Raw genomic sequence first — 25,826 nt, forward strand, 5'->3', positions numbered from 1 at the left:
CATATCAGTACACGCATCCACACCCCTGTACACTCATGTTCACATGTGCATACGTGCCCACACATGTGCACATAAGTGCCCATACATGTGCAGACACACATGCACAGACACGGATGTTTACACACACATGCAGATGCAAACATGTACAACCACATGTAGGCACACACCTAGATACATGGGTGTAAGTGTACAGATTTGCATGCACACACACGTGTACATGTGCCAGCAAGCAGCATGCACAGGCAGGGGCATACAGTGTGTGACCCACATATGTGCAACAGACCCCCATAAACGTACAACACTCGCACTAACCTCACACATCCTGGCTGGAGCCTGTGGCCATGCCACTGCCCAGGATCACCACGGCGCTGTGCCCTGTGCACACGCTGTGTCTGGGTGTTCCTCTGCGTGTGAAAACCCGTGTGTGCGGGGATGCGCGTGTGCCCAGTAGGAGCCTGTGTGTGCCCATGTGTCCCATGTATGTTCACACGTGCCATGGTTGCGGGCAAGCCTGCATATGGTCCTCTATGTCCACATGCCTGTGGGCTGCATGTGCACTCCCGGTGCCCACGCGTGCCAAGCGTGCCATGTGCATGCCCAAGTGTGCCAAGCGCACGGTGTGCCCGTGTGCCCGCGCCGTGCCCGTGTGTGCAGCACGCCCGTGTGTGCCGGCGTGTGTACCCGTGTGCCCACGCGTGTGCGTGTGTGCCACCCGTACCCCGCGTTCCCGCGGCACCGCCCGCGCCCTCGCCCTCCGCGGTGCCCGCGGTGCGTGAGCCGCGCTGCGGGCACGGGTGCGGGTGCCGAGGCGGGGCGCTGGGGAGCGCGGCGACGCGGGGGGGGGGAAACGCGGCGAAGCGGGGGGCGGAGCACGGCGGCGAGGGCGAGAGGCGGTGCCAGCCCCCACCGACCTCCAAACTTTCATTAACTCGGCGGCAGCACCGGCGGCGGCTACGGGCCTGGTACGGCACCGGCACCGACACCGGGCTGGGAGCGGCGGAGCGGCGCCCCCGCGGGCCCACCCGGCGTGGCGGGAGGGGCCGGGCGGCGGAATGGGCACGGTAAGGGGCGCGCACCTCCGCCGGCACCGGGCGCACGGCCCGTCCGGCGGCCGCAGCAGCACTGGGGATGGGACGGGAGAAGGGTGGGTGGGCTGCCGGAGGAGGGCGGGAAGGAGACGGGGGCGGTGGGGGCCTCTAGAGCGGCGGGGTCGGGGACATCGGGAGAGGCACCGGGAGCGGCCACCCGTCAGTCCGTGTCGGGAGCGGGACAGCGGCATAGCGGGATGCGGGGCGGTCCCGCATCTGTTGCTCTCGGTGCTCGGTGGCGGCGCGGTGCCGGGGGAGCGCGGGGGCGCCGCGCGCAGAGCGGGACCGCCGCCGCTGCACTCCGGGAGGACGGCGGGCACCGGGGCGGCCCGGCCCGGTGGCGGGGCGGGGGGGCTGGCGGTAATTTTCCACGGGCATGTGCCGGGGCGGGGCGGCGGAGCAGCCACCACGTGGCGGCTGATGTAACCGGGCCCCCCCCGCCGCCGTTCTGCACCGGGCGGCGGCGGCGGGGGGGAGCCGGGCGGCGGGCGCGTCGCGGCGAGCGCTGCCCGCGGGGCCGCCGCCGGAGCCGCCCCCGCGGGGCGGGAGGGGGAGCATGGCGGCGACAGGCCGGCCCGCTGCCAGCCTCCCGTGGGCACCGGGGAACCCCGGTTGCGGCGGGCCCGGCGGATGCTGGCAGAGGAAACGGCCTCGCAGGTGGCAGCGGCTGCTGCACCGGTGCTTCGGGCTGCCCACCCGCCGGGCAGGAAGGGCGCTCCATCCTCCGGCCCGGCATCCGTGGCCTTCCCCTGGGTGCCGCGGGCTGCCTCCCCCGCCGAGGTGTGACAGCCCTATGGGAGCCTCTGTGTGTGCCCAGGTGTCACTCGTGCCGTCTCTAAGTACGCGAGCTGCCCTGTCCTCCTGTCTGTCATGGCATCACTCAGCTCCGGGAGAGCCACCAGTGGATTGAATCCCTATCCCTGCCGGGCTGTCCCAGGGGATGCTGCATCCTCGGGCATCCCTGCATCCGTCCCAATGCTATCCCGCTGCTGGCTTCACGCTCGCTCCACGCTAGGCTGGGAGCCAACGCCAGTGGCATCTATGCAGTCATGGAGCCTTATCAGCGCCCGGCAGACCCCGAGGGGAGTGGCAGCCGTCCAGTCCCTTGGGCACTCTTCCCTCTCAGGACACGGGATGAGTCCTTAGTCTGAATTCAGGGCCGCAGGGCAGGCAGCTTTTGGCTGGCTGGCGATAGGTGTGTGATGATAGGTGAAGTCCGGCCACTGACCCTGCACCTCCCACCTTTGAGAGATCCCTGTGCCATGCAAGGAGTCAGGCTTGTGTCAGTGATGACATCTTGGCTACCGTGGAAATGCAGCCACTTCTGGAGAAGGCATTGGCAGTGGGGTGCGGTATCTGCTGGCAGCAGCCTGTCTGCACTGGAGGGGCTGGGGGCTCGCCCCACATCCCCTAGCTTCCTGCCCCTTATCTCCACTGCCCATGCTCCCTCCCCATGACTTAAGGGCCACGTTCGCTTCTGCTGATCACTCCAGACTCATGGCAGCCTGGGGATAGGCCCTGGTGTGTTTGACTGCTGGTGGTGTGGTCAGGAACCCTCGGTGGGGGTCAGGGGTCCTTTAGCCACCGAGGGCACCAAGCACTGATGTGGGTTCTGCAAACACCGATGCTGTTGCACAGACAATCAGATTGGTGTTTTGCAAGACTGTCCGTCCCTCCTGGCGAGGTCAGGCCTCAGTGTTCCCCTGGGGCCTCCAGCAGCCCCAGGCTGGGGCAGGGGTAAGGGCCGGGGAGGCAGCTGCCTGTGCCCTGTTCAGCAGCACCTGGCACCCGGCAGAGCCCAGCGGCTCGGCCCCCCTGCGCTGCACGTGCATGAGATGCACCGGGGCAGAAGGCAATCGTTTCCCATCTGTGTCCTGCGCGGCAGCTGAGCCCTGCACTGGCCCCGCTCAGCGCCCAGTCCCGGCGCTGTCGTGTGCCGCAGCCACTTCGGCTTCAGCTCTCGCTGGGGGAGAGCTCCAGGGGCCCCCACTCCTGCCCGCGGCCCCTGACACCCACCTGCTGGGGGGCCGGCAGCCAGCTGCCCGCAAGGTCGTCTGTCCACACCGGGTAAATCTTTAACTGCTTCTTGGGAAACACCTGGGAGCCGCTGCTCCTGTGGGTGCCAGGGGGTTCAGAGACGCTGAAGGGGGTGGGAGCCAGCAGGAAGAGACCCCACCGGCAGCCCACCTGGCCCCGGGCCCGGTGTCCTCCACCAGCCCCACTACCCAGTGGGCAGGTACAGGGGAGCAACTCGTCTGGCACAGTCCCCTGGTTCCTGGAGGGAGGGGGAGGCCTGGGGGGGACGTGCTCACCCCACCAGTCACGTCTCTCTTGGTGTCTTCTCCCCTCTGCCCAGCTTGCTCTGACGGTGGATTGAAGCACACTAGTGCTGGTGGCGCAGCCAGCGTGACGGAGAGTGGGCAGGCGAGGGACCCTGCACTGGGCAGCCGGCACCGTGCTCCAGCCTCCAGGAATGGCCGATAAGTGCAGCGAGGGGCTGCTGGTAAGTGCTGGGGTGGAGGGAGCGGGCTGGTGCACGCCACTGCCTCGGGCACCCAGAGAACCAGGGGGCAAGACACTGGGGCTCCTGTAGGGCTTGATGCCGTTCTGGGGCCCCCAGTCGGGGCTGTGCCACCTCGGTGCTCCCCCAGCATGATGACTGCCGGGCTGGTGCTCTCTCTGCTGCCTGTGGGGCTCCTTGGGTGCGGTGTCTTGCTGTGCCTGGAGATGCTATCGCCCATCTCAGGCGCTCTGCCCAGCCTTATCATCTGCCCCAGCTCTCCAGGCGGGCGGCTCCACAACCTGCTGTTGGCAAAGGGTGCAGGGGCTCCTCCATGCCGGGTACCCCCAGAAGGGCGTGGATGTGGCTGCTTCCCCTTTGCCTCCATCCAGCAGGCTCTCCCGGACTGGGCTGATAGGATGGTGTGCAGGCAGATTTCTCCAGGCACTGGTGTAGTGCCTGATCCTCCATCCTGACAAGGGATATGTTGCAGGATGCTGTGGGCTGCCAGGCACTCACCTGCACCAGGGATGGCTTCGGTGTTCTGGGCAGATGCGGGATGTGCCCACTGCATGTCTTTGTCAGAGGGCTGCGATGGCCCCGTGCTTGTGGCAGCTCTGCTGTGCAGTAAGGGGTTTGGGAGCCCCAAGCTCAGGTTCCCATGACAGGCTGTTGTGCTGTGTTGGGCAGGTGAGCCCAAGCTGGGCTTGGCTTTTACCCTTTTTCCCAAAGGATGGGAGCTGAACGCTGGGATTGACACGGTCACCAGGCCCTCCCCTTCCCGGGGGGCTTCCTGAAATAGCTGCACACTCCAGCCGCAGGGCTGGGAGCCAGGATTTGCCTGGGAAGCCAAGAGCCAGGGGAGCAGCATGCTCCAGCAAGCGCTTTCAGTGCACTCGCGTGCATGCGGCTTCTCCGCTTGTGTGTCCCAGTGTGGCCCCACTGGCTGTGCCTGCAGTGGGGAGCCCAACACCCATCCTGCCACAGTGGAGAAGGGATCAGGACATCTGGTGGGATAGGAGGGCAGATTTCTCCAGGAGAAGCCCCATGCTGGGAACAGGGAGGTGCTGAGGATGTATCTGGGCACGATCAGGGGTCTGTCATGGGGATGCACTTCTGCACATGGTGCTTGCCGTGACTCCATGCTGCTGGTGTTTTGTTACCCTGGCCAGAGCACTCAGCATTGCACCAGGATGAGGGCTGAGCCTGACATGGGCAGCAGAGAGCCAGAGATAAGAGTGCCCACCCGCTCCCAGTAAATCTTTAACCTGCTTCTCGGAAGTACCTGACCAGCCCACCCCAGGGCCAGGATGTCAGATGCAACAGGGTCTGACACATGCTGTGTTGACTCCCCTGGCTCTCAGCCCTCTTTCCAGGCCTCCTCTGTTTACACGGTGCAAGGATACCCCTGCACAGGGATGGAGTGTGCTGCTATGGAGGCTACAGGGAGAAGAGCAGGTCCCTGTGAAAGCATCTTTCCTCCTAGATGCTTCCTGAGAACCTCAGGAGGAGCTGCAGCAGGCCAGGCACTGGCTACCGAGCTGCCTGGGTCCCTGGAGAAGGGAGCTAATCTCCTTAGCCTGTCTCCAGGGCCCTGCCAGTAACCTGGCAAAGCTTGGTCCCTGCCTGTCCTCTCATCCCTGCCTGCAGGTGCAGCTCCTACCCCCCCCCACCTCTGTCAGGCTCCTGCTGTGCAACCACTGCCCAGCGTTGTGTGTGCAGTCTCTGGGGCCAGAGGGGTGCAGTGGGACCTGGGGTGCCCGCTGTGTCACACCTGGGGAGGGACAGGGGTGATGGAGGCAGCAGCTGGGTGATGCACAGCTGTGCCTCAGTTTCCCCACCTGAGGGCTGGGGCCTGGGGAATGGCGGTGCTGTGTCCTGCTTTTGCAGGCTCTGCGTTTTGCGGGCACCCCTGTGAAGCTCTAAATGCTAACTCCAAAACAGCAAGCGGGGGGGGAACCCTACTGTTCCCAAGCCCCACAGATACCCTGACAGCAGATGCCCAACGGGGTGCAGGGCACCTCCTGGAGCTGGATCAATCCCTGTGTGGCTGGGCAGAGGGAGTCCCTGTGGGGCCACAGGGAAGCAGGGAAGGTCTAGCAGCCTCTCCCTCTCTGGCCTTTAAGGACACTTTGTTTTGTTGTTCTCAGGGTGCTTTGTTCAGGCTCCAGCATTGCCAGTGGCTCCTGACTCCCAGGGCTGCCTTGCTGGCACGGCTGGGCAGCCTTTGGCCGCAGGGTGTCCAGCTCAGGTAGGCTCCTGTGGTCACCCAAGACCACCCTGGCTGGACACTGGGGTGCTGCTCCTACTGACCTGCTGGGGGTTAAGGGCTGGGGGGGCTCTGCCTGTCCCAGACACCCCCAACGGCGCAGTGCCACCGGCCAGCAGCAGGAGCTGCGGAAGTGGCTTTTGGCTGCAGGAGCCCTTCCCGGAATACCAAGGGGCAGTGATGGGGGGGGCTGGCGGGGGATTTTTCTGCCTGAACGCCCTGGGAGAATCATGTCTGCCCTGGTAGAATGGGGCCAGAAAAAGGCAGCCCTGTCGGGAAGCACTCAGCTAGGGGATGTTGGCCCCAGGGCAGGTCCTGGGTATCACTCCTGCCCCTGTCACCCTACAGCCCTGTCAGGGAACAGTGACAGGGGCTGGGAGACCTGTGGCCATACCCCATGCACCCGTCACCCCCGTGTCTAGTTCAGCCTCAGCAGCGCCAGCCAGCCAGGGTGAGGACCAGAACGCCAGGGAAGGTGAGGGTCCCAGTGCAGGCCCTTTGTTTCCAGTGGTGTGTCTCCATGCAGCTGGCTGTCCCCTCTGTCTGCTGGCTGGGCTGCCAAGGGAGCGGCACTTTGCTCCCACGGGCTGACACAGGGCCTGGCATCCCCAGGATGGGGCTGTGGGTTCTGCTGTGCTGTGCTCAGGCTGCTGTGGGGGGCAAGAGGGGCAGCGTGCCCGGGGCAGGACACCTGGTGGTAGCACGCAGGTGGCTCAGGCAAAGTGATGCAGCTGAACCGAGGCACAGAGGGATGCTCACAAGGTGCCCACCCACCTTGTAGGATGTCTGGGCACAGAGGTGCCTGGTTGCATGTAGGGCATGACTGGGCTGGGATCACTGGGGCTGGCACAGCGTGGGATGGCTTTGGGCTTGCACACATCCTGGGGACCACAATTGGGTGCTGCCATCCCATGGGTGGGGCACGTCCCAAGCTACTGGGTGGCTGGTGCAGGACAGGGACAAGCACTGGGTGCTGGCATGGGGGGGTTGAGCGCCCGCCCCACACACGTGTGCTGTTCACGTGTGCGCCCACGGCCGCCACTGCCCGGACCCCAGATGGTCTTCCGAAAGCGCCGGCCCGTCCCCCCGCCCTCCGTGCACCATCATGCCTCGCTGGCGCCTTGGCCACACTCCCCAGCCGGGACACAGGGCTGGGAGCAGCTGGGGAACCCCGAGCCTGGCTGGGGGGCACCCTGCGCCTGCCCTCCTATGGGACACAGCACCCCACCAGGGTCCCACCCCATGCTGGCACAGGGGTGAGCAGGGAGGTTGTGGGGTGCCTGGGCAGCGGAGGGGTCGTGGCACAGACCTCCTGCCAGCCAGATGGTCCCCTTCGGGGCATTGACCTTGTGAGGGTTGCCATGGAGACCCCATGATGTCGCCAGCAGTATGACGTTGAGTGAAGTAGCATGGCACCAGGTTGGGGATGTGCCAGCAGACAGGCTTGTCCCTGTGCCCCTATCCCCAGGCGGGGCCATGCCCCTGAAGCCCTTGAGTGCACAGTTTTGTGGTTGGGCAGGCAGGGTCAGGCAGCTGCGTGGATGATGGGCATAGGGGCAGGAATGCATGTGTGGGGCAGGGGGTGATGGGGCATGGGAATGGGGGCTCTGAGGGAACGTGGCCCTCTACTATGCTCCAAGAGCAGCTCCTGGCCCCGGACAGACGGGCTGCAGTGCCCACTGGGAGGGCAGTGCTGCCTGCTGGAGCGTGTGGGGCTGCGAGCAGCTGGACCCTGCTAATGAGGCCTCATTAAGTGGGACAGGGCTGAGCCTGCTGTGCAGCCTGCGCTATCTTGCCCTGCCTGTGCCGGCCAGGGAGGGCACCTGGCTCGTGGGGGTACAGCTTGTGGGGGTTATGTAGGCACGGGGGTGCCTGCGGTGAGGGCCAGGCAGGATGGTGCCGGGGCAGGTGGCGTGGTGGGGCACCGGTGCCGTGTCGGGGCAGGCGACAAGGGGCCGAGCCTGGCCGGGAGGCAAGCGGGGAGCAGTGCCAAGCACTGGAGGCAGTGGGCGGGGGAAGGCGGGAGGGTGGGCGGCTGCTGCGCCGGAGCCCGAGGTGCCAATGAAGCTGGGGACTCACCAAGCCATCCAGCCTGGGCCCCCGGATGGCAGCTGCGAGCAGCGGGGCCCCCTTGGACCCTCTCAGCAGGTCAGTGGGCAGGTGAGAACAGGGTCTGGGGGGCAGAGCGGGGGGGTCAGGCTGAATGGTGGCTGTGCCAGTGCTGTCCCCCCACCACCAAAGCTCTCCGAGACCCTTTATTCTGGCTGTGATGGCTGTGCAGTGCTGAGCCACAGCTGCAGATTTGTGCCATGGCATGCTGGAGAGGTACCCCCAAACCTTACAGCCAGGGAGATGGGGTGCTCCAGGGGAGGGAGGGCACAGCATGGCACCAAACCCCTCCGTGGCCTCGTGTGTGCTGGGAGCAAGAGGAGATTGTCTGACAGTTGTGTGTTTGTTGACTCTGGAACCTACTGATTTTGCAAGAGGTGCACAGCACCTGGGTTGAGGGTGCAGGGGCAGAGTATAGCAAAGATCCTCCTTCTCCCCTCCCCATCCTCTTATCTTTCATGGGCATCAGTGAGCAGTGTCAAAGCTTGCCCTGGTTCCCCGTGGCATCTCGGGGCAGCACTGGTGCTGCTGTGGGTGGCTGGCAGAGCACACTCAGGGCTGTCACTGGGGCTGGGCAGTCTCCTGCACTGAGAGGTGGTGAGGGCTGTATAACACTGCTGGGAGGTCCTGAGATTTGGACATCCCCCTTGTCTCTGCATCACCCCAACCCTGGGAGTGTCCCCTTGCCTGTGCACCCATGGATGATGCTGCCACTGCCCAGGCCATGCCGGATGCCTTTTCCCTGACAACATGCCTCTGCTATGCTGGGGCAGAGGCAAACATGGGTCTGGGCACCAAAGAGAGAGAGCAGGGAGAGTTAGGATGTCCTGGTGGGGCTGGCAGAACCAGGATGGGAAGGCTGGCAGGGCACAGCAACTTCTGATGCAGGGCTGACACTTGTGGATTCATTACTCCATGTGCCAGGGACAAGGAGTACAGGGACTGATTATAGGGCCCCCAGCACCCAGGATCAGTGGACAGCCAGCGAGGGCACCCAGGACACCCCCTCTCTGAGTGACTCCATCCCTCCACCCCTGGGGACCCCCACCTCAGGCTGGGGTTCGTCTGCCCCAGGCATGCTGCACCCCACTTTGTTGCCCTGAAAGAGCCACTGTTGTGGCAAATGATGTAATTAGCATCTACTTCTATCTTCCAGCAACCCCTGCCTAAGCCAGTCATGACTTTGCTGCCATTGCCATGGCAGTGACCAATGACATCAGGCTGATGACATCAGGGGATGGCTGGTACCCTGCGCTGGCATTGCAGGAGCAGACCTGACACCCCAGTAGGAGGTTGGGTGGAAGAGTTGACTATCCCTTACTGATTCAGGGGGGGCTGGATAAGGCTCATACCCCACAGAGTGCCTCTGCTGGGCTGAAATACCCTGGTGTGGGCATTTTGAATGGGGGAAGAAAGAGGAGGGGGATCATGCTGGAGATGCCTCCAGTGAGGACATCCCCTTCCAGCATTAGACCCTGCCACCACCACAAGCTTCCCAGCCATAAATCAGGGCCCCTGAGGGAAGTGGGGGGCATCCGGGCACCCCAGCCAAGCTGTCATTGTGTGAGGCAATGCTCCTTAGCATGAGAAAGGCTTTGGTGCCAGGCAGGGTGATGGATGATGCCTGCCTTGCTGGGCTGGGGAAGTTTTGTCTATGGTGTACAGTGGGTTCCCTGGGTAAGGGAGGAAGGATGCCCTGGGCACTCCCCTTTTGGGACGTTTTGGATGTTCCCGTTTTGGGGACATTTGGGGTGCCTAGGGCACCTTTCCTCCCCACTGATGTTACCACCCAAGCCAGGCATCTTTTAGAGCTGCATGGAAAATTTGGGGCCTGGGAGCAGGACCTGGCCCCCCCAGGGACTGCATAGTTGCTGGGTGGCAGCTCTCACTTTGCTTCCCAGCTCTGTCCCTTTCCCACAGCTGGGAGAAGGGGGAGTTTCATCTTCCCAGATGTCTGGGTTCTCTTTGTCCCCCCCCCTCTTTTACCATGTGGGGTTGGTAGGGTGGTTAATGAGTGTAAAGGACAGGGTGACCTTCCTAGATTTGGGGAGGGGGGGGTTGGTAGCAAGCCGATGGGTGAGCATGCAAGTGTTTGCGCACGTGTGCTTGCTTGTGCATGCATGGACACACGTGTGGCTGCCCCCTTATTGGGGACAAGTGCACCAAAGCCCAGTGCTGCAGGAAAGGAGGGGGGAGCAGCAGAGGCCTGGCTGTTTCATTGCACTGATGCCAGACAGCTCCAAGTTGGGATGCCCCATCGGGCATGGGGATGAAGCTGTGCCAGGGTCACCTGAGCAGAGTGGTGGCTTGGGACAGGGATGAGGTCCCCTTTGGGCACCAGGGCTCCAGGCTGAGCCAGGACTATGCAGTGTATGTGATCCCCCCACCAGACCCTTTGTCAGGCAAGCTGGAGCATTGCCCCCCCTCCTGCTGGCTGTGCTGCTCATTAGGAGCCTCGTTAGTGTGAGCAGCTTAATCAGAGGCTTCCCAATCAGATCAGTCTGCTCGAGTGGGCAGTGTGCCCTGGCACAGGGACAGTGCCAGTGTCCTGTCCCCCCCGCCTTGGAGACCCCTTAGCTCTGCTCCTGCACAGCACCCCACAGTAAGGACTTCCCCTGAGAGGGGGCTCCCCCAGGACCTGGAGCTGCTGTGAGCTCGTTTCTGACGGACCTTTTGCTTCATGGAGTCAGGCGTGGGCACTCCCATTCTCCGGCCGGGCACGACAGCGTATCGCCCCTGTAGCCCTTCCCAAAGTGCCCACGGTCCCCCCATCGCCCCTCTCCGCCGGCCCCGCGCCCCTGCAGCCCCCCCGCCGCCCGCGACGCGTGCGGGCCCCGCTCGCAGCAGATGGCTTTGTTTGGCAGCGCGGTGCCGGAGTCGCTGGGCATCACGTCCCGGCTGCGCCGGCCCTAATCAAATGATACGGTTAGGTGCACCGCGCCTGCTGCCTGCACCCCGCCGGCGTGAGCAGATACAAAGTGACGGCTCCCATTTGTGGCCCCACTCACTGGCAGCCATCGTGGGGGGCACACGGAGCGGGAGGCAAGAGGGAGAGCAGCGCGAGTGGGCATGGGCGCGGGGGTATCTGTGGTGACAAAACTGGCACTGTGGAGCTCCAACGTGCTCTTAGGGCTGCCAGCACCTTGTGCTGCTCCTTTAGGGTTGTGGGTTCTGTGGGGCTGTGGACTGGCAACCAGCACCCTCACCCCATGCACCCATCACCTGGCTTCAGGTGGGGAAGGGAGGACTTGGGGCACCCCTGTACCCCAAAATGCCATCTGCCCTCAGCCCAACCTGCCAGAACTCCACAGCGTGCAGGCAGGACATTATTATGAGTCCAGGGCTGTGCTGGGGCACAGCCAAGGGGTGATGGGTGCCATCCCTGCCAGGGGTGACGGGTGCTCGTCCCGGTTGTTGTTGTCCTTCTTGGTGTGAGCTCACATTGTGCAGCAGGCTGCACAAAGAGCCCTTTCTTGCCCCCTTCTGCCCTCCCCTGTCCCCTGCAGTGAAGGACAGCTGGGCACTGGGGCTGTCCACACAGGGGACCCACCTGCATGGGACGCCCTGTGAGCTGCCCCAAGCATGGGTGCTGCACCTCGCTGGGTGCAGGTGGCAGGTGGCAGGACCCTGCAGGGTGCCTTTTCTGAGAAGGCACCTTGCCCCCTACCTGCTCTAGTCACTGCACCTCACTTCCCATTGAGGGGGGCTTCTGATTCACGCCAGGGGTCCCGCAATTCCTGCCCCAGCTGTGGGCAGTGGCCACCCAGCAGGACCTCTCTCGCTGGGCGCAGGGAGGGGGGGCATGAGAACAGAGGGCCCTTTGTGCTCAGGCGCCCGAACCTGCTTTGTATGAGTTGCAGACTCTTCCTTCGCTGCAGCCGGGCTCCGGGCAGAGCCATTCATCGCGGGGGGGCAGGAGGGGGGCCACCACCGCTGCCCTCCCCCTCCTTGGCACTGCCTGTGCGTGGCGGGCAGCGGGGGGCTGGCGTGTGGGTGGGATGGAGAAGGATGCTGGGGACCACCCAGCCCTGCTTGGTGGCTGTCACCCCTCCGATGGAGCTGGTGGGGGGGTCCCCAGCTGACACACCCCATGATGGCATCTCTCCACAGAATGGCGCCGTGCCCGGGGAGCGGGGCAAGCAGGACAAGAGCGTAAAGCGTGGCAACTGGGGTAACCAGATCGAGTTTGTGCTGACCAGCGTGGGCTACGCCGTGGGCCTGGGCAACGTCTGGCGCTTCCCGTACCTCTGCTACCGCAATGGGGGAGGTGGGTGTCAGGGGGACAGGGGAGTGGGGTCCCTCTGGGCAGGTGTGGGGATGTGGCCCCAGCCCCACATGATACTTGTTGGGGTGGTGTGGTGCATGGGGACCACATGGGGTCATTGCTCACTCATCCTCTGGTTCCTGCCTTCCAGGTGCCTTCATGTTCCCCTACTTCATCATGCTGGTGTTCTGCGGCATCCCCCTCTTCTTCATGGAGCTCTCCTTTGGGCAGTTTGCCAGCCAGGGCTGCCTCGGCGTCTGGAGGGTCAGCCCCATGTTCAAAGGTAAGGAGCCGCCCGTCCCTATTGGCACATGCCAGCATGGGATGCCTGCTGTCACAGCGCCTGGCACCTGGTATGACCCCCACACACCGTGGGGTGCACGCACACCTCTGGCACAGCACCTGGCCCCGTGCAGGCACCTGTGGCTCACACAGCCCCGCACACGCGTGCCTTGCACACGGATCCCCGTCTGCGGCGCACGGATCCCCTGCGCACATGCCCCGGCCACGCTGCCCTGCACACACAGCCCGCCTGGCGTCCCCTGCACGCATTACACGTGCCCCTGCACACGCAACGCGTCCCCTGCGCATACCCCAGCCCTGCACTGGCATCCACTGCAGGCATTACACACACATCCCTGCATATGCCACACGTGTCCCCAGCACGTCACTCTTGCAGAGGCCACCCAGGTCCCCTGAACAAGCTGGGGGTGCCTGTGGCATGTCCAACTGTGGGCATGCTTCTGCAGTCCTCTCCCTGGACCATAGGCAGTGGTTGTGCTGTGCCCACGTGCTTGCCCTGCCATGTCTAGACCCTGCTCCAGGTGCATCTCCTGGCATACTGGTGTGCTCCCATGCTGCCAGCTCCCCTGGCACATGCCTGCAGGCTGCCTGCCGGGTGATGTGCCCGCATGTCATGTCTGAGTACAAGCAGCCCACGCACATTCTCCTGTGTGCTCTGCATTGTGTTGTGCTCAGCCTGGGGTGCACTTCCCTGTGTTTGTGTGGCCTCTCTCACATACCACCAGATAGCTGCAGCCCTAAAGTCCCTGTCACCAGGAGTGACCCCCAGCCGGTGGTTCTGTAGGGCTGCAGACCCCAAGGGTTTGCCTGCAGCCCATGTGCATTGCCAGGGGACCCTCACCACTGCTGGGCTTGTTAGGAGGTAGAGAATCCCACGCACGTTGCTCCTTACCCCTGTGACACAGCCAGGCGCCAAGCCACAGCGTGGCTGCAAGGCTGCTGACAGCACCACGTGCTGCTCACCCCTCCCATGCCACAACCCCCTGCTGCGTGCCATGCCCGTGCCGTGCTGCTGCACCATGCCGCTCACCCCTCCCCGGTGCTGTTCCCAGGCGTGGGCTACGGGATGATGGTGGTGTCCACGTACATCGGGATCTACTACAACGTGGTGATCTGTATTGCCTTCTACTACTTCTTTGTGTCCATGACGCGCGTGCTGCCCTGGACGTACTGCAGCAACCCCTGGAACACGCCCGACTGCGCGGGGGTGCTGGACGGGAATATCTCCAGCCACGCCGCCCTCAACCTCACCCATCTCCTCAACACCACCCAGAAGCGCACCAGCCCCAGCGAGGAGTACTGGAGGTACCAGGGAGTGGGATGGGGGACGGGGGAGCTGGTGATGGTGGGGCCCCACTGATGCTGCTGTCCCGTCCACATATAGGAGGTATGTGCTGCAGCTGTCGGATGACATAGGGAACCTGGGTGAGGTGCGGCTGCCCCTCCTGGGGTGCCTCGGCGTCTCCTGGGTCGTGGTCTTCCTCTGCCTCATCAAGGGTGTCAAGTCCTCGGGAAAGGTACCTGCGAGTTCCCTCTCTGGGCCCTGCTCCCTGGGTGTGGACATGCCTCCTGTGTAGATGGCCCTGCCCTCTCTAGGCATAGCCCTTCCCTTATTGGGAATGAACCTCCCATTGTGGACATGGCCCCACCCCCTCTGGGCACAGCTCCTCCCATGTAGCCATGGCCCACCTCCCTGACCATAGTCCCTTCCCTGGACCATATTCTCTCTTCCTGGCCCATCACTCCACACTCTAGACCATAACCCCTCCCCCAGTCCATAGCCACACCCCTGCCCAGGCCACACCCACTGCCTGTCCCCGCCCCACTGAGGTGCCGCCCCGCAGGTGGTGTACTTCACGGCCACCTTCCCCTACGTGGTGCTCACCATCCTCTTCGTGCGCGGCATCACGCTGGAGGGGGCCGTCACTGGCATCATGTACTACCTGACGCCCCAGTGGGACAAGATCCTCAATGCCAAGGTGAGCAGGGGCGAGGGGTGGTGAGTGGGCCGGACAGAGTGGGGCTGGAGGCACAGCACTGACCATTCCACTGCTACAGGTGTGGGGTGACGCGGCCTCACAGATCTTCTACTCGCTGGGCTGTGCCTGGGGCGGGCTCATCACCATGGCCTCCTACAACAAGTTCCACAACAACTGCTACCGGTGAGCACCCAACCACAGCACCCCCAGCCCTGCCACTGCCCCTCACATCTGCTGCTGGCCCTGACTCCTCTTCCCACAGGGACAGCATCATCATCAGCATCACCAACTGCGCCACCAGCGTCTATGCTGGCTTCGTCATCTTCTCCATCCTGGGCTTCATGGCCAACCACCTGGGCGTGGATGTCTCCAAGGTGGCCGACCATGGCCCTGGCCTGGCCTTCGTCGCCTACCCTGAAGCCCTCACCTTGCTCCCCATCTCGCCACTGTGGTCCATCCTCTTCTTCTTCATGCTCATCCTCCTGGGGCTGGGCACACAGGTAGGTCCTGGTAGGGCCAGCATGTTCGGATGGGATGGCATGGTGGGGCCAAGGTGGTGACATGCTGCCCCCTCCGCCCCATGCACAGTTCTGTCTGCTGGAGACGCTGGTTACGGCCATCGTGGATGAGGTGGGCAACGAGTGGATCATCCGCAGGAAGACCTTCGTAACACTGGGAGTAGCTGTGGCGGGCTTCCTGCTGGGCGTCCCGCTCACCACGCAGGTAGGTGACCATGGGACTGTGGTGATGGGGTGCCATTGCTATGGCCACCTTCATCAGTCACATCCACATTGTTGCCGCCCTGGTGGTGGTGACAGCCAGCGCCTTGTCTTGCTGTGCCAACGCCAGTGCTGGTACCCAGACTCAAGTGTTGCCATGCTGACCCTGGCATCAGACATTGCCATGACAGCTGTGGTGGTGGTGTTTGGGCTGTGTGTTGCTGGCCCAAGCACAACATGGCTGTGCCATTGCTTTACCAACAGTGGTGGTACTGCTGGGGCAGCTGTGCCAACGGGTGTGTCTTACAGGCGGGCATCTACTGGCTCCTGCTGATGGACAACTATGCTGCCAGCTTCTCCCTGGTTATCATCTCCTGCATCATGTGCGTGGCCATCATGTACATCTACGGTAGGTGCAATTGCCTACAGCTGATCAGCCAGCGGGGCTGACCCAGGCAGCCAGCGGGGAAGGGGGTGTGCTGACTTATAGCAGCCAGTCAGCAGTTTCCTGTGTGCTAACTGGTGAGGCTGTTGGCCAGTCTGGGGAGGTGTGACCTGAGGGGCCCTAGTGGGGTCCCACCACTAGGGATCTGGAGCTGGTGGTGGGTGGGGTGTGAGGGTGCTCAGGGTCCCACCTGGGCTCACAGCCACTTGCCTCCCCAGGGCACCGCAACTACTTCAAGGACATTGAGATGATGCTGGGCTTTCCTCCCCCAATCTTCTTCCAGATCTGCTGGCGCTTCATCTCACCTGCCATCATATTTGTGAGCATCACAACCATGGGGCACAGGGCCATGGGAGGAGGGGGCAAGGAGCTCACTGGGACTTGACACTCCCTGGGGAGGAGGGTGCTGGGCTGCGGGAAAGCAGGGATGGGGCAGAATAGAGCGGTTGTGGGGGCGCAGAGCAGGCTGGCTTCTCCCCACTAGCTGATCCTGCCTATCCCTTCCCAGTTCATCCTGATCTTCACAGTGATCCAGTACCGGCCCATCTCGTACAACGAGTATGTCTACCCTACCTGGGCCATCAGCATCGGCTTCCTCATGGCGCTCTCTTCCGTCATCTGCATCCCCATCTACGCCATCTACAAAGTGTGCCGTTCTGAGGGGGACACACTGCTTGAGGTGGGTGGCCAGGGGCTAGACTCCCTTGTCTGTGTCCCACCTGGGGCAGCCTGCAAGGCTGTCCCTCACCCCACTGCCGCTGTCAGCAGTGGCAGTGTGCAGGCAGCAGCCATGGGGCACCACATCTCTGGGCACCCCGGGAAGCTGCTGGCATGTTGGTGTAGGCGGGGGGCAAGGGAGCATGGTGGATGCTAACCTTGCCCCCATCCTCTCCCTTTCTCTCCAGCGCTTGAAAAATGCTACCAAGGCAAGCAAGGACTGGGGCCCGGCGCTGGCAGAGCACCGCAGCGGGCGCTATGCCCCGGCGTTCAGCCCCTCCACCGAGTCCCACCTGGAGGTGCAGCCCCTGCAGCCAGAGAAGGGCCAAAGTGAGGCGGCGGCTGCATCCCCCATGCAGGGCAGTAATGGCTCAGCCCACAGCCAGGACTCCAGACTGTGACCCCCCGCAATCCCTGCACCCCCTCTAACCCCTTTCACACCTTCCGCTGGCGGAGCCTGGCTCCGGGCCGCACCGGACCACGGGGGGCTCTCAGCACCCACCCCCGAGACCCCCCCACCTCCTTGCCGGTTAACCCCTCCCGCCCCCCGCCCCGTGGCGTTCGTTAACCCTCGTGTTTACGGTAACCTTTGTGCTCGACGCTGGGACAAGAGAGGAGGGGGCACAGCCTCGGGAGGGCCGGGAGCCAGAGGCACTTTGCAGGGGCCCTGTCCTGGGGGAATGCACAGGATGAGGGGGGCGGGATGCTCCCTGGCTCCCACCCCCACTTCCCAAGCCAGGCAGCCTGCCTTGCCATGGGGCACCCTCCTGACCTTCCCATGGGGAGGACAGGGGGTGGGACCAGGGCTGGGCATGCCGAGACTGCCTGCAGCCATCCCAACCTGTATGTGCACAAGGTCATCATGGCAGGGGTTGGCACTGCAGGGACCCCCAGCCTGGGTGGGCATCCGCTGTGGCTCAGAGCCAAATGGGTCTCACAGGTGGCCACGCCCAGGGGTGGTGCCAGGCACTGAGTCGGCACAGGGAGGTGGGGGGCAAGCATGCTGTTTGCACAGGCAATGGGATCTCACGGCACAAGACACAAGCACTTAGAGCACACGTGTGCACACGTGTGTGTCCCTCGCAGACACAGTATGGGCGCACATGTGGTGTACGTGGGCATGAACATATGCACGGTACCCCGGGGCTGTGCAGGTGGTGAGCTGGTATGCTCCCCTCCGTGCACCCCTCCACCCTGTGGCCCCACTGGGGGCTCTGGGTGCCCTTTTGGGTGGCCAGGAATGGCCTGCAAAGCTGGGCACAGCCACAAGCAGTGTGGGCACAGCCTGATGCTGCTGCCTGCCCCGCGGTGGGGCAGGAGGCTGGGGAGTACTTAAGCCTGGCCGGGGGGTGACAGGGCAGGGCTGAGGTCCAGCTTTTCCCGGCAGCCCTAGCACTGGCAGGGGAGGACCCTCCATGGTGCTAAGGGGGAGCAGGATGGAAGGCCTCCCCCAGCTGCTGCTTAGCAAGAGGTACCAGTGGAGACACGAAGGGCTGCACCAGCCCACTCGCTCCGAGCCATCTGGGGATGCTCAGTCCCCAACCAGTATTAGTGGAGCAGGATGCACTGGCAAAGGCCAAGCAGTTTTAAATTTGTCTTCCAGCTCCAGCCAAAGGGCTTGGAGCTCTTGATTTGGGGTGAATGGGGTGAGACCCTTCCCACCCCGCTTGCTCCCCTCCCAGCCAGCACCCTGTGCTCCCCATGCTGCAGCCCCGAGGCTGACACAGGGACACGGCACAGCTTGGCACGGTGGCGGGAGGCGGTGGGCGGTGAGCCCCAGCAGGATGTTCCAGCTCCCCGTCCCGAGCCCCCCGTCGTGCCGCGGCGAGGGGCGCAGGTTCCCGCATGGTGCCCGTGCCCTGCCCCTCGAGTCACGCCGCTACTCTTCACCTCTAATTGTTAGCAATAACGCGCGCGTCCCCGGGCAGCGCTGCCTGTTCCAGTGTCTCTGGGCAGCGCTGCCTGTGCCAGTGTCTCTCCTGGTGTAGAGTTCTAAAGTATCCTAGATTTTAATGAGATTTATATTCCTGAGGCTGTGTCCCGCTGTGCCCTTCTTTGGGAACCATGGTGGGGGGGAGGGAGGGAGAGGCTGGAAAGTGGGGGAGCACATCCCATGGGTGCAGCTCTTTTCCCCTCTGATGGAAGGCATTGGCACTGAGCAGCCAGGTTGGGTTCTGAGGAATGCTCCTTTGCTCTACTTGGACCTACAAAACCAGGTGGAGCTAAGGCAGACGATGGGGGACAGGGGCTTATTCCTGCTGGGAGAGAGCACTGTCCCCAAAGGAAGGGGAGGGCAGCAAGTGTCCACGGCACAGTGAGGAGAGCTGTTTTTGCCCTGTACCTGCCCTGGGCACTTTGCCCTAGCAGAGGCTGAGCAACTTGTGAGGACCCCCAGTGCTGAGTGAGCTGGGGGGGCCTCCAAGGGTGGGTAGGGTGAGGCAGGGGCTCTGCCTTCTAGCCTGCAGCTGGAGGTGGCAGACAAGGCTGCTCCCCCCACCCCATAAATCCCACTGCCCCATCCTGCCATGATTTTCCCCCACCCCGCCCCACAAACCCCGCCAACTTTTCAAACTTTTATTAAATACAAAACCCCCGGTCTCTACGACCGAACGCTGCATTCAACGTACGCTGAAAAAAGGGTCAGACATTCAAATGTACAAAAGTTGCCGGTGCCCCCCAGCCCTGGCATGCTGTCCTGCTCCCAACCCCACTGCTCCCAGCGCCCCGTGGGGTGTCAAGGTTGCTGGGGCTCCCAGTCCCATGGAAGGGCACAGGGCTCCTGCCCTGCATGCCCCAGCTGCTCCTTCCTGCAGCCTCCCTGCCCCTAGCCTGAAAGGGGTAAGGCAGACAAGGGGAGATTCCAAGGGGGAAGATCCCCTCCCTGCTAGAGGGAGGCTGCACCAGCCCCCAACAAGAGGGGCTGTGGGATTCAAATGAGCCCTATTCCCCCCGCCAAAGCGGGGAGGGCAGGTGAGAGCAGGTGCAGGCAGGAGCTGCACACACACACACAGCACCTGCCTTTGGAGAAGGGGGATGGGATACAGCCACCATCCCCCCAGCCCTGGGGAAACTGAGGCACAGCGAGGGACATTTGCTAACCAGAGGTCTCTGTTTGGCAGAGCTGAGACGGGGCCCGGCTCTAAGCACCAGACTAAAGCAGAGGAAGACAGCGAGCCACGTCTGCATGTCCAGCAGCGTGGGCAACGCCCAGCCAGGGCAGCAACCTTGCCCTGATCCTGCCTGCTTGTTTGGGGGGCCTGGGCTGCTCCCATCCCCAGCTGGGGCAGCAGAGGCTCCAGCGCTGGCAAAGGGGGAAGCCTGCACCCCGCTTCTCACAGCGCTGGTGGGGATCCCCAGCTCTCACAGAGCAGTGGGATCTCACCCTCCCCGCCCACGGTGCAGGCAGGAGCTGGCATAGGCTGGGGGCTCCTTGCCAGGCCTGGGGCTGCCCCCTCCCTCTGTGCCGGGAGCTGCTCACAGGGCAGCCGGGCTCGTCCGCCAACACACCACGTATGGGGCAGGGGTCCTGCAAACACACTCGTGGGGGTGGGGGGGACAGAAATCCTGGGGACTGAGGGGCCGGCTGGGGGGCAGCCGTCTCCAGAAGGCAGCAGAGTAGGCAGAAAACATCCCTGTCCAGTCCTGACTCTTCAGCTGGGGCAAAACCCGCTGTGCCCAGCCAGCCTGGGCACAGGAGCTCCCAGTGACAGCAGCACTAGCCGCGGGCCAGGCGGGGCGGTGGCCTGCCGATCTCCACCGTGATGTTGGTGTACATGGGCTGGCGTGAGATCTCCACCAGCCGGTACTGCAGCGAGCTGATCCCGTCCCGCTTCATCGTCATTTTGGTGTTCTGGATCTTGGTGAATCTGGTGGAGAGAGGAGCAGGATGAGGATGGGGGAATGTCTTGCCATAGTACCAGCAGTGCCAGACCTCTGCGGGGGTGAGCAGAGCAGAGGAGCCCAGTGATTGCCCAGCGTCCCGACTGCCCCAGCCCCTGTGGCTCACTCACCTCTGCGGGTTGGGCTCGTTGTGTTTGTCACGTTCATGCTTAATCATGCGGTACCTCCCAATGCGGATGTCGGGCCTCGACACCTTCATGCCATTCAGGGAGATGCTGAGGGCCGGGAGCAGGGGTGGGAATCAGTGTGTGGGCACCAGAGTGGGACATTCCCCAGCCCAGAGACCTCCAGGGTCAGACCCCAGGCCAAATAAACCTGTCCCTGGTTAAACAAAGCTGTACCAAGCCAAGATGAGCAAAGCCAGGCCCCACCCAGGCCAGTGTCACGACCAAGGGTGCCACATGCCCCATGGCAGACCGTGCCCAAAGCGCCACTCCCAGTAGCTGTGGTCAGCCCATGCTGCACACAGGCAGCCATCCCTGTGCAGCCATCCATCCTTTCCTCCCTCCGCGGCCCCTGCCCTTTACATTCCCCGAATGCCGCTGCCTAGCCCTTCCCTTGGAGTCCTCCTTTCACATCAAGGGCTGCCTGAATCTCTTCCAGGGCTCCACACGCTGCTTGTCCCCCACCCTGAGCCCACCTTGTGTGGAAATCACAACCGTGCCGCGTGCCCACAGCACCCACAGGGTGTTTTGCTCGTCTGGCCAATACAGGCTGGTTATGCACCACTGGCTGCACACAGCTCCCCTGGGCAGCCCCAGGGAGATGAGGTGGCCACTGCCCAGCTCTGGCATCCAACGCAGGGGGTGTGTGGGGGGAATCATCTCGGCTCTGCACGCGGCTGTGCTGCTGCCTGCCGGCTGCTGGCAGGAATGACTGTGTGGCCGCTGCACAGCCACCACTGAGATGCTTCCAAGTTTTTAATCTCAGCCCTGGATGCATCCAAATTTAGCATGCTAGCCCTGGTCTGGAGCAGAGCTCACAGGCACACCACCCCACTGGTGCACCTCATACTGTGCTGGGGCAGGTTCAGCCACAAAGAAGGTGGAGGGGTGCCCCACAGCCCCCCAACACCCTGGGAGGGGCCAGTTCCATCCATGAGGGTCACCAACCCTAAAAGTGGAGGGTAATTCAATGCCTCCCTGACATGTAGCACAGCCCATACACATTCCCCACAAAACGAGGAACCTTGGTGGGGAGCCCTGGTACACCCCAACCAGTCAGTGCTGGCAAGGGGTTGACACCTACCGGTTAAAGATGTCATCATCCTCTCCTCCCCAGCCCCAGTACTCATTGGGAAAGCCATTGATCTTCAGGAACTGGGACTTGCTTAGCCCAGAGACACCACCGAAGTAGCCAGCATAGGGCAGCCTGCAGGTTGACAGCAAACAGGTCAGCCCCGGGGACAGGCAAGGATGGAGGTCAGCCCCATGGGGACCCCCAGGTACAAGCACCAGCAGTTTCCTGTGTCACACTCCTACCTAGAACTCTGTACCCTCTCCCATCCCAGGTCCACAATTCAAGCCAGTGACCTCAGGCCTGCCCCAGGTGACGATCAAGGTTGGTGGCCCCAATGTCATCCCAGTGAGATACCCCAGCCCTAAGTGGGCAAAACCACCCCAGCTCCCCAGGGCACCCACCTGAACCCAAACTTGTCCATGCCAACGGCAAAGTGCCGCGGCTGCTCGTAGCAGCGGTAGAGGTTGCGATCGTCCATGGGGATGAGGTCCACGTCGCTGAAAATGAAGCAGTCATACTCCTCGTCGTCCTTGAGTGCCTCCATGAACCCCACGTTGAGCAGCTTGGCCCGGTTGAAGGTGTCCTCACCGAACTGCAGGGCAGAGCTCAGCGATGCCTGCTTGCTGCCCCCAGCCCCGCCACCCCCTCGCCCCTGCCCCCCTCACCTGGTTGATGATGTAGATGCCGTAAGCCACCTTCTGCCGGCGCAGGATGGGGTGCAAGTAGTGCAGCCAGTACTTGAGGTGGTGCTCGCGGTGCCGGAAGGGGATGAGGATGGCCACCTTCTGCCGGGGCAGGCAGTCTGGCGGGGTGTACTTGCCACCCTGGCGCACGTCAGGGTTCTCCCGCTGCACTCGCTCCATGCTCATGGGAGAGCTGAACTCAATGAGCAGGCGTCCAACTGCAAGAGGGAGGGCAGGGTGATGGACAGGACATGGTTAGGGTCATGGTCACCTGCTGCTCCCGCCCAGGCTGGTAAAGTAAACAGTGAGGGGGACCTGTAAGGGGAACCGGCACTGCCGAGGGCAGAGGACGCCCAAAACCGTTCCTAAACGGGAGCAGAAAGACTGGGCTAACAAAACCTGAAACCAGCTGTCCTAGGACCAGTTCCAGGCTGGGGGTTCTCTACTGCTTCACCGCTGGGGACCACCAAGAAGCCATGTCCAGGGCCCAGGGGATAAGGATGTCATCCATGGGCACCCACCTCAGCCCTATGCTCAGAGTCAGAGCCCAAATTCACCCCCAACGCTCACCCACATGTCTCACCTAAGCCGGGAGGTGTCTCCTGGCAGGGCTGCAAGGGCTTCTCAGTGGTGGACTGGTTGGTGCTGGGCTTGGTGCTGGGGGATGGGGCCTCAGCACCAGCCAGCCCGTAGCTGGGAACGGTGCCGTTGGGGCGGGAGGAGTTGGAGAAGGGGTGGGCGCGCGAGGCGTTCCTGGCGTTGAAGCGGCTGAAGAAGTCCAGGTGCTGCGCGTAGACATCGAAATAGAGGATCATGATGATGACAAAGTGGAGCAGGCAGAGCAGCAGCACGGCCTTGCAAATCCTTTCCAGGGTAACCCCCAAGAGCAGCCTGGTCATCTTCCGGGCACGGGCAGGCGGACATGTGCGCTTAGTGGGGCAGGGGGGCGGCTCCAGCCACGGTCCTGATCCTGCCAAGAAACCCCACGGTCAGGACACCACAAGCCTGAGCCCCCAGCCCCAGCCCAAATGACACTTGGGCAGAAGCACGGGCCTCATGCAGAGGTGAAGGGCTTGCAGGTTGGTAGGCCAGAGAGCACCTCAGGGGGAATGCTGTGCTTGGGCCCCTGCCTGAAGGTACAGCCCAAGAGGTCCTCAGCCCCACACAGCAAGTCTCCTCCTTGCTTGCTTAGGCCAAGGCCGGAACAGGACAGACTCACTCCTTTTCCCTTTTCCCCACCGAGGCAGAGGATGGGGACACCTCCACAGGTGCCACCTGCCCCATACAGGCTGGGCCCTTGGACAAGGTCGCACTCTCCAAAAACATGGCCAGCCTGGGATGTCCCAAAAGAACAGGTTCCCCCACCAGCCACTCCTTTCTGAGGCACCCCATTCCCCTGTTCCCCTTTCTGCTCCCTCCCCACAGTGCTACAGCCCAGCAGCGGCACCAAAGCAGGGCCAGCAGTGAGAGTCATGCCAGCAGGGGCCATCCTCGGGGCACCCACCAGGAGAGCAGCTGCACAGCTGACACCAAGCCGAGCCAAGCAGGACGTCCCAGCCCCCGGGAGTCACAGTTCCCAACCATGTCCAGGGGGGTCCGGCTTACAGCCAGCAGCGCAGATCCTCTCTCCTCCTGCTGCTGGCAGTGGTGAGGCCCCCTGGGACACTGGGAACTGCCAGGAGTCAGGGTCCTCTTATCTCCCCACATGACACCTGGAGCTGGGCCAGAGCCCTGCTGGGAAACCAGCTGGGACAGTCACTGTAGAGTCCCAGATGAGGCCCTTCCCAGCCCTGCCACTGCCAGAGCTCAGGCTGCAGCACAGCCATGCACTCCAGCTCCTGCCCTGATCCCTGCCCCCCTAGTCCCCACACTCAGGGAAGCTACTAGGACAGGGCAAGGCAATCACAAGGGACAGGCACAGAGGTTCACAAGGACCTGGGGACCTTGGGACAGGCAGTGCCGCTGCAGGGCCCCAGGGGGACCCCGGTGCCTGGGGATCTGCAGCAGGACCCCCCGTCAGAATTGCAGGTAGGACTCAAGGGTGCTGGCAACCAGCCTGGGACCAGCCACTGGCAGCTGCCAGCCCTGTCCAGTGGGGCCCCCTGGGGATCCGCAGGGCACTGAGCCAGCAGCGATGGCCACACTGGCTGGGAGCGGGATAGGAGCTGAGGTGAAAAGCAAGATCCTTCGCCCAATCCTGCTCCGGGGTGCCCCCTCCCAGTCGCAGGGCTGATCCCGTCAGGCAGCAGCGTGCTGGCAGGAGCCCACCGAAGGCAGGGAAGTGCTGGAAAACGCTCTGAGCCCAATGCCCCAACTGTGCCCACCCTCTCTCCACAGGATACAGAGCAGCGTCCCCATTGCCTGGGGTCTCCTGGCACATGTCAGCAGCCGACCCCTCATCCAGGTCCTTTCTAGAAAGTTGCCCTCTGGAGAAAAGCTGGTTTTGCTGTTATCACCCAAACTTTCTCCTGGTCACGGTGCCCTGTCACTCTGCACAGCCCTTGATGTAGGGACCTACCTGGCCCCAGCACCTGCCAGAAACCTTCCCCAAAAACTCTTGAAGCATATGGAGCAGCAATGCCTCAACAACCAGATGAGGAGGAGATAAGGAAAAATCAGAGCAGGTTTTAGGGGCCCTTTGGCAGGGCGGTCCATGAGGCAAGCAGAGAGCGATACTCGACAGGAACAAAAACGAAGCACTCCATTGAACGGTGGCCACAGGACGCCACGAACATGAGTGGGCTTAGAAACATCCATTAAGGAGGGGGTTATGAAATATGATGTCATCTCCCCCCACCGCAGCATCTTTGCAGGATGTGAGAGGCCAAAAGCAACCTGGGGCTGGGGAGCTGGTCCCCAGGGATTCATGCCGGATTCACGCTGGTGCGGCGCATGCCGTGGGGTTGGTGATGCTCTTTTTGGAGGGGATGCTCATCTCTATGGACTCCATCCTTCTTCCCACAAGACATCCCGGGGCTAGGAGAAGGGAGGCACGGCGGGAGCCGATGGCCCCGGTGCCAGCAAAGGTGGCCACCTCCCGGCCAAAAGCGGGGCGAGGGGCCGCATTCAGCACAACTAACAGTCCCCCCGCCCCCTTAATTTTCCCCCGACACATGCGAAAACTTATTTAAAAAATGAAAACCTCAAAATGAGGCTTTTTCCCCGAGCCGGGGCGGTGCCACCCATCAGTGGCCGGGATCGCATCCCCCGGGTCGCATCCCGGGCCTCCCCCGCCCGGCCAGGCCTGTCCGCGCCGCTCCACTCACCGCGGCCTCGGGGCTGCCGCGCCGCCCCGGCGCCGGTCAGCGGCCCCCGCCGCCGCCTCCTTCTCTTCCTCTTCCTCCTCTTCCTCCTCCAGCCCCGGCCGCCGGCCCGCGGGCTCCCATGCCCGGGGCTGCGGGGGGCCCAGCCGGCCGGGCCGCCGCACCGCCGAGAGCCGCAGGGAGACGGGGCCGCGCCCGCACGCCGGCTCCGCCCGCCGCCGCCGCACCGGGCGGGGCCGCCGCCGCCGCCCGCCCCGGAGCCGCCGGGCGAGGAGGGCAGTCCCGCAGGCACCGGGGCACACGGGCGCGGGGCCCGGGGGGGGGCAGACAGCCCCTGGGGTGCGCGGT

The 25,826-nt window shown here is 63.4% G+C and overlaps 2 protein-coding genes across 5 annotated transcripts; one reads left to right on the forward strand and one right to left on the reverse strand.

Annotated features, from left to right (window-relative positions):
- The first annotated feature begins 971 nt into the window (after positions 1-971).
- On the forward strand, positions 972-18,424 carry SLC6A9 (solute carrier family 6 member 9). Of its 3 annotated transcripts, XM_064665427.1 has the most exons (14): positions 972-1,061; positions 3,445-3,591; positions 12,077-12,233; positions 12,382-12,513; positions 13,586-13,838; positions 13,918-14,050; positions 14,378-14,512; positions 14,592-14,695; positions 14,775-15,012; positions 15,101-15,235; positions 15,541-15,640; positions 15,895-15,995; positions 16,185-16,355; positions 16,582-18,424. In XM_064665427.1, the coding sequence occupies exons 2-14, from the start codon at positions 3,562-3,564 to the stop codon at positions 16,792-16,794; spliced, it is 1,902 nt and encodes a 633-aa protein (XP_064521497.1). In that variant the 5' UTR covers positions 972-1,061; positions 3,445-3,561; the 3' UTR covers positions 16,795-18,424. The 3 variants fall into 3 exon arrangements, with proteins under 3 accessions (XP_064521497.1, XP_064521496.1, XP_064521495.1); XM_064665426.1 differs by lacking the exons at positions 972-1,061; positions 3,445-3,591 and adding an exon at positions 7,885-8,005; XM_064665425.1 differs by lacking the exons at positions 972-1,061; positions 3,445-3,591 and adding an exon at positions 7,907-8,017.
- A 529-nt stretch (positions 18,425-18,953) lies between these two features.
- On the reverse strand, positions 18,954-25,671 carry B4GALT2 (beta-1,4-galactosyltransferase 2). 2 transcript variants are annotated; one of them, XM_064665428.1, is made up of 7 exons: positions 25,482-25,671; positions 22,799-23,185; positions 22,198-22,433; positions 21,934-22,124; positions 21,542-21,664; positions 20,404-20,508; positions 18,954-20,259 (listed from the first exon to the last, which is right to left on the reverse strand). In XM_064665428.1, the coding sequence occupies exons 2-7, from the start codon at positions 23,112-23,114 to the stop codon at positions 20,109-20,111; spliced, it is 1,122 nt and encodes a 373-aa protein (XP_064521498.1). In that variant the 5' UTR covers positions 23,115-23,185; positions 25,482-25,671; the 3' UTR covers positions 18,954-20,108. The 2 variants fall into 2 exon arrangements, with proteins under 2 accessions (XP_064521498.1, XP_064521499.1); XM_064665429.1 differs by lacking the exon at positions 25,482-25,671 and adding an exon at positions 25,051-25,260.
- Between the last annotated feature and the right edge of the window lie 155 nt (positions 25,672-25,826).

This window comes from Pseudopipra pipra, chromosome 9 (assembly GCF_036250125.1).
Source record: "Pseudopipra pipra isolate bDixPip1 chromosome 9, bDixPip1.hap1, whole genome shotgun sequence".
In the NCBI taxonomy this organism is placed as follows: Eukaryota; Metazoa; Chordata; class Aves; order Passeriformes; family Pipridae; genus Pseudopipra; species Pseudopipra pipra.